The sequence below is a fragment of the Punica granatum genome, chromosome 1 (assembly GCF_007655135.1).
Source record: "Punica granatum isolate Tunisia-2019 chromosome 1, ASM765513v2, whole genome shotgun sequence".
Classification (NCBI taxonomy): Eukaryota; Viridiplantae; Streptophyta; class Magnoliopsida; order Myrtales; family Lythraceae; genus Punica; species Punica granatum.
Genome location: NC_045127.1, coordinates 32568876 through 32576301, shown reverse-complemented (window position 1 = coordinate 32576301; position 7426 = coordinate 32568876). Strand labels below are relative to the sequence as shown.

The 7426-nt window shown below is 48.1% G+C and overlaps 1 protein-coding gene across 1 annotated transcript; it reads left to right on the top strand.

Annotated features, from left to right (window-relative positions):
• Positions 1-2489: 2489 nt before the first annotated feature.
• LOC116205337 (lysine-rich arabinogalactan protein 19-like) lies at positions 2490-3269 on the top strand. The gene has a single exon (XM_031537913.1). The coding sequence runs from the start codon at positions 2490-2492 to the stop codon at positions 3267-3269; it is 780 nt and encodes a 259-aa protein (XP_031393773.1).
• Positions 3270-7426: the final 4157 nt, after the last annotated feature.

The window sequence follows — 7426 nt, the reverse complement described above, 5'->3', positions numbered from 1 at the left end:
GCTAGGTTAGTCAGAGGTTCCGAGTAAGGGAATGGATCGAGTCGGCCTCCAAAGATCCTCGCTCGATTTCAAGGAATTCACACCCTTGTATCGAGAGCCCCCATCCCTAGTTAGCAGTTCTCCCAATAGCACCGAAAACAATGCATACACAGGGACCGTCATGCTGGACCAATCTTTGCCTCCGTACCACCAACCGACACCAAAGTCAAGTCGTTGAGTTGACTCGTAGTTTTCTTTTAGGACGAGCTTTTTGTTGTTTTCTTTGAAAAAAAGTGATGTATACTGTAAAGGATACGGTTATAGTTTATCTTTCCGCACTGCATGCATTATTTTCAAGACAACTTAGGACATTGCATTGGTTTGATTCTTAAGACGTTGAGCCGACATCTCCTCCATTTAAGTAAGAATGGACCTCCCGGCTCCTGGCCTCGGGCTCGAGGCAATCACGCCGCCTAGGCAAGAAATCATGCGCATTTGGAGGACACTCCGCCCGGTGGATCGCTCCTTCATCCAAGGCATTATCGGGGACGTGGTCATGCTCATTGAAACCCCGGTGGATTGGATCTTCTTGAGGACTGCCGCCGAATTCTGGGATCCCCAACATGCAGTGTTCAACTTCCAGGGAACAGAGCTGGCACCCACAATTGATGAGTATACGGTGCTCATCCAGAGGCCAACGCCCACCACCCAAGGCATCTTTGTACCCAACCTGTTCGCAGTGATTCGAAGCCAACTCTCCACCCTCCTCGGCATACCCGTCCAAGAGGTCCACCAAGAGCTACATCAAGGATGGGATCACGGCATTAGGATCCCATGGCTCTCAGACTGGACGCTCCTCCGCACATTGACACCTTCGACAGGGTCCTACCAGCGCGACGCATGTCACGAGTTCCTGCTTTTGATCTTCGGCACCCTCTTGTTCCCATACGCGCCAAACCTCATTGACGAGGCTATATCCCAAGTCGTCCTCCAAGCGGTGGGAGGCCATAGCTATGTGGAAGCTTTACTAGCCGAGACCGTTCGGTCTCTAGACTATGTTAGAGAAGTACGGCGCGGCAGGATGAGAGGATCCCCACACCTTCCACAAGTTTGGCTCCTCACACATATCCGTCCCTTTTGCTCATCACACCCCTTCTCCTACATTGCAGATGAGCGTTCGCTGATTGCGCGCCTGGTTCCGGTCTTTCCACCTCCTGAGCGCAGTTTCTCGGAATGGAGACACTTCTTGCGTGAGTTAACACCTGCGCGGTTTCTATGGGTCGCTCGTTGGAGTCCCGGCGGCCCCATGATCACAGGATGTCTCGGAATTGTGGGAGTCCCTCTCCTCAGCCACTTAGGAAGCACGCTCATACTCCCCGGCCGGATAATCAGACAACTCGGCGGCCTGCAGGACATCCCTGCCGAGACAGACCGCCTACCCTACCTCATCCAATGGGACGACTCTACATCCACGGCGTCTGCAAGATTCCTACAAATCTGAGAGATTCACCGTCAGCGGGACACTAGCACCATACAGCGCCTCTACTTCCCCGAGCATCCTATCGACGAAGAGCGAGCACTTTCCGCCACGTCAGCATACGTGGCTCAGTTTTATTCACAGGGATCGACGTCGCCACAGTTGCCCCAGACTATCCCAATCCCGCGAGCCGCACCTATCGCCGCTCCGGAAGCCGAAAGCTCCACCCAAGCAGCCATGTGCGCAGAGCTACATTCCATCAAGGAGAAGCGAGATAGACTTCGTTGCGAGCTTGTCGACTCTCGTGCGGAAGTCGCGGGCTACAGGGAGCTCCAGACGAAGCTAGCTCGAGCACGCGCTTGGATCACGACCTTGGATCGGGAGATAGCCCGCCTGAGCGCTACGTTGGACCGAGCACGGGCAAGAGCGTGCGGAGTCCCCCATTCCTAGGATTAGCAGATGCACTTGTTTTTGCCCTTGCTCGGACCTACGCCGCTCTGAGCCGGCTACCGAGCGCAAAGGGATGTCGGCTTATGTTTATGTTCCTTTTTTCTTTCGTGTGCTGTTTTTATAAAACTATGGAACTCGAATCAAACCAATGTAATGACATTAGTATTTTGAAACTCATGTATTCCATACATCCTGTTCTTTTATGTATTGTTCCACACTTATACTTTCGAAATTGTCGATATCACACTTACATGTTTATGGAATCTAGGTAATCGCAACTGGCGTCACACCGTTACCCGACTCGTCAACGTGTCAGGATCACAGAGGAGAACCGAATTGATATTTCTGAGGAAGTCAATCCACCGGTCCCAGCTCATTCTCAGCCGCCTCCGACACATGCTTCGCCGCCTCCAACTCCCGCGGGCGTGCCACCAGCGTATTCGGGCACCTCCTCGATACATCTCCCACCACCGACGTCTTCAGAGGCACCCCTCCCACGAGTCTCACCGACATCATCCACCCCCCCTATGACCAAGCTCGCATCGTGGCACTCGAGGGCACAGTTAACCAGCTAGCTGCCAGCATGACCACCTACATAGCCGAACTATTTGCCCTACTCAGAGGGCCGAACCGTGCATCCTCGAGTTCCATGCCTGCTTCGGGACAAGGTCCAACAGTCGACCCAACCTCTTGGATTCCGCCGACCCAAGTTCCGAAAAGAATTGATGCTCCTGCCCCGCCAACAACGTACAAGTCCACGATTCACCCGTTTACCATCCCCTTTCTGCCGCCACCAGCCCCCACAGCCGTCCCTCTTCCACCGGCGGCATTCCTAGCTTCGAATCAGGCCCTGTCTGCGCCACCACCTGTCTCCATGCCGGCCACAGCTGCAGTCTATACCGTCCCTCCGCCGATGGTTTTTCTAGCATCAAGTGTACCTGCTCCAGCTCACCTTCAAGCCGCAGAACCTCCTCTCTACCCGTCTCTACAACCCCACACTAGCCTCCCCTACCAAGCACTGCCTCCCATAAACACCACTTTTCTTGAACCGGGCACACCCACTCACGCGGCCCAGTTTGCTTCACCAACGCACTTTTTCCCCGAGGCTGACACCAAGCAGGAACATAGATTGAAGAGAATGGAAGAGACAATACGGGCCCTGCAAGCAAATGATACTCGCCCCAATGCGAGCTATGGCAACTGTAGTCTCTTCCCAGACATGCGGCTACCCTCGAAGGTTAAGATCCCGGAGCTTAGGACTTACAAAGGCACGACAGATCCACGACATCATCTTCGTAGGGTAAGATGCTATAGTACTGGGATTACGAGGAATTCGTTATCTACTCATTTCAAGACAGTCTGACAGGATCAGCTCTCGATTGGTTCATGTCGCTAAAGGCCGAAGACATCCCGACATGGGCAGACCTTTCCGGGAAATTCATCGACCAATACCAATACTGTGCGGAAACGCCTCCGACCCTCTTGGAATTGAGCATGAAAGAGATGGCACAAGGCCAAATGTTTGAGGAGTACGCTACCAAATGGCGTGCCTAAGCGGCGAAGCACATCCCCCCAATCAGCGAAGTACAACAAATCCAGTTGTTCCATTCCACCCTAAGAGGAGTGTACTACTCGCATCTGTTGGCCCACACTTCTTCATTCTCCGACCTCATCGAAGCCGAGAAAAAGCTTGACTTGGGAATCAAGCTTGGCAGGATGGAGGGTCCCACCTGTACGGACCCGAATGTGGAATCTCCTCGGGGCCCGCATTGCACGCTTTTGGATCGCGCGGCTTGGGAGTGTCCACCTTCCTATGGGGACGCGTGACGGACACGCGTGAGAGAATGAGTCGCCACTTATCATTTTACGACCCAACGGTCGAGGGCGGATAAGTTACCCGGGTCTAGGGGTATGGAACACCTAGTTTGTCGTTAAGGCATTGATCTGTGCAGAACCAGAAAATTTGTGTTCGGGGGTTCATGTTACGTGCGAGCCTATATCCCGCACGCCCTTTCAGTACTCTGATTTGCTAGGCTTGCATGTTTTATGATTTACCGCATGAATTAAGCTGCACTCGGCTCGTACGTTTTGACACCGGAGATTCGATGAATTAAACGATGTCGGTTGAGAAGCCGAGAGAGAAGTAAACCGGTATGTCGGGGAGTTGGTTCACAATCTTGCGTTACAGTTCATCGAACCATGGAGGTTGTATCCCTGCGTGAACTAAAACCGCGAGATCTTGGATTTACTTGTGTCTGGGCAGGCATTAGACCGATTCGATTAATTCGACTCTTGGACTGTTCGCTCACCAACTGGAATTCTTACATAACAAATGTACAAAATAAAAGTCCTTACAATGCTCTCGTAAACAATAAATGCAAATTACAAATGGTCGAATTCCAATCGACTCGCGTTCGGTTATTATTCCACTCTCACTCACCGTGAGTTTAGGGAAAAGACCGAAGAACTGAAATTTAATGAACGCTCTCATTGAATAGGGCGTTGGTCCGTGTGAGTGTTGATTAGGGCGTTGGACCCTGTGATCGATGATTAGGGCGTTGAACCCTAATATTATTCGGTCTAGGGATCAGGCTCGACCCACATGGTAAACAGGTGCGGAAAGATAACACGCAACATGTTAATAACAGACAAAGTGTTTGTTATTGTCGTGTTTACGTGAATTAACAGATTATTAACTCAGGGGTGTTTTTGCAAGCAAATGCCATATGCTAAGCATTCAAACACGTGCCAATGTTTTAGCATTCGGTTTTGGCATGAAACTTGAAAAGAAGAGTCAAATCTCATGTGTGTGGACAGCTTTTACAGTTGTTATGTATTGTGACACTGAATTTTCACTGAATTAGCCAAACTCGTGTTTTGACTCTAGATTTGGAATCTAGAATTCCTCCTAACCATTATCTAGTGTTTGGTTAGGTCGAGTGAAAGGTTAATCAGCATTTTGCATGTTTTCTGATAGAGATAACCGCTCTAGTTACCCAAGTCTATGTTAGGATGACAGAAATTCATCAGGTAGATAAGAAAATGCTATGCAGATGAACCTGCACCTGTACAGGTAGCCCGTTCTTATCCCGTACTGTAGTGTTTCTGTCATGCTAACCCTAAGGATGTCACTGAATTGTGAAAAGATGATTTTGCCCTTTATTTAAAAATTGTTTTCAGTAAAGGGGAAACATCGCAGTACGGGCCACCTCGGCCTGTAGCTGGTGTCGACCAATTCCTTGGATCGTCCAGGGTTGTGCGAGAACCCCGAAAAAGCCAAAGAACTGGTCGATCTGCCCGGAAGTGATCCAGAAAGATCTTCTGTATCCTGACCTGAGTTACTTGGAACCAGGTAAAAACTCAAGTTGAGACACAGAAGCCCTTTTCAGACGTCCATGCTATATCGGACCGCGCGTTTCGGGTTTTGAGTTTGATAAGTTTGAAAAGGGCACCAACGTCATTTGACAACTCATCGACGGGAGTTATCAGTTAATGGCCAATTTGTGTAAACCTTATCAGTGTGAAGTGGGTTTAATCATGTAAGCATCCCGATTAACCCGTTTGTGGAATTAATGCTTAAGGTTATTGCCGAATGCATTAATTATGGAAACGATTCGTGATTCGATGACCAAAACGAATCCATAATGATCAAGAATAATCCGGTTGAATAACCGACAATATCCTTATAACCAAATGGATCCAAATGAGTCATCGATACACAAATCCATGCATGTTTGTTTTAAAAAAGATTTTTAAACGATACTTTAACATGGGAATCGTAAAGACGTCGAAATTAAAATTCACACAATCCGAGAAACGAATTAAACTCGAGATAAGGAAATCATTCTTGATCCAAGAAAGGCCAAGAAACCCTCGGCTTCACCTTGTCAAAGGTGGCCAAAAGTTCTCATGGCTCAATTCGAGTCACAAATGATTTCCATGCCTCGGTTTAATTATTTTTCGCATGCTCAAGCATCAACCATGATGAATAACACTTTTTTAACAAAAGCCGGTATTATCATGATTTGATTAACTCATTTAAACATGCAAACATTCACAAACATGTTATTTAAGCAATAGATAAAATAACACCGGCTTCATGCATGCGAGAATAACAAAATAAACTCGGAAACTAACTTGGATCGGCTAAGGAGACCGATCTTAACCCGAAAAGAGAAATTTAAATCTCGGCCCTCTCATTTAGAGACTTGGCCGAGAGTGACGATTTCGCCCGAAAATGCACTATTTGACCTGAAACAATAATTTAAAAACTTCAAATGGAAAAACCAACTTCACCAATGAACTCCATGGGTCCAAAATGAGTGGAATATGGAGTTTGAGAAATTTTGAAATTAAGTCGGGATGATGAACACTGGCTTCCGACTTAAGAACTTCGGGTTTTGTTCGATGTTTTCTTTTCTGTTTTTGGGAGATGAAGCTTGCTGGTTCTTGGCTGCTCTTAGCTATGGAGTTTGAGAGGATTTTAGAGGGAGTAAGCTAGTGAGAAGTGTGCAAGAGGAGAAGTGATTAAGTTAATCACTTTTGGGCAATTTATAGTTAAAACTAATGGGCAATTAAGCAAAGCAAAGCACCATTAGTGGGACCCTTAGCAAATTTCGGCCACCCTAATGAAGATGAGGATGAATGTGGACCAAGTGTTCTTGATGAGGAAGAGTTAAGAGCATTAATGCAGATGGAGTTGATGGCTTGAGTGTTGTCTTCAACTTCTCAAGATATTTTGGGCTTGGTGAGTGCAAGAGAGGAGGAGGAAGAGGCCGAAAATTTTAGGGCAAGGGGCGGTTGCCCTTGGGCAGCCCGTGGGTCCCACGGCCCATGAGGAGAAACCGGGAGAAAGCTCGGGTCTTGATTGGTCGCGCATTCGAAATTCGTGGTTTGAATTGAACGTCGAATTGTCGATATGTGTGAGAAAACGGTTTTAACGAGCCTAAGATTGGCATTTTTCATGGAGAAATGTCCCGAAAACATACGAGGCTCAGAAGCCGGTTTTGCTCATTGCAGGTGACCAGAGCGAAGTTGTTCGCTTCTGACAGCATATCTTGTGTCTGCATCTCACGTTGGTCATTTTGACATAAATTGTCAGACAACGTGAACAATTGTCCCTTAAGCCGGTAATGCTAACGTGGGGCCGGAGACGTACTAGGAGGCCGAAACTGGATTCTCAGGATGATTTCTGAGTTGCTTGGGCACTCCGGAGATTACTGTAATCTCTGTTTGTCAAGATCAGACCTCCAAGGACTTGAAAAGTGTATCTGAGACCTCTAAAGCATTGCTCGGGAGGTCTAGATGAGTCGTGTGATTTATTCCGACTATTCCACGTTGAGCCCTGAGAAGGCTAGCATGGTGTAGGATAGACACCCGACGTCCAGTTTCCGTAAGAAGGATCTCCGGATATGCATTTCCACTGAAAATGGCCATTTCCGCTCCTCGGAGGTTACTCGGGAAACTGAAAAGGGTTTTGCTGTCTGTTTTTCCCAATTGTGAATGTCTACTAGAGTTTTC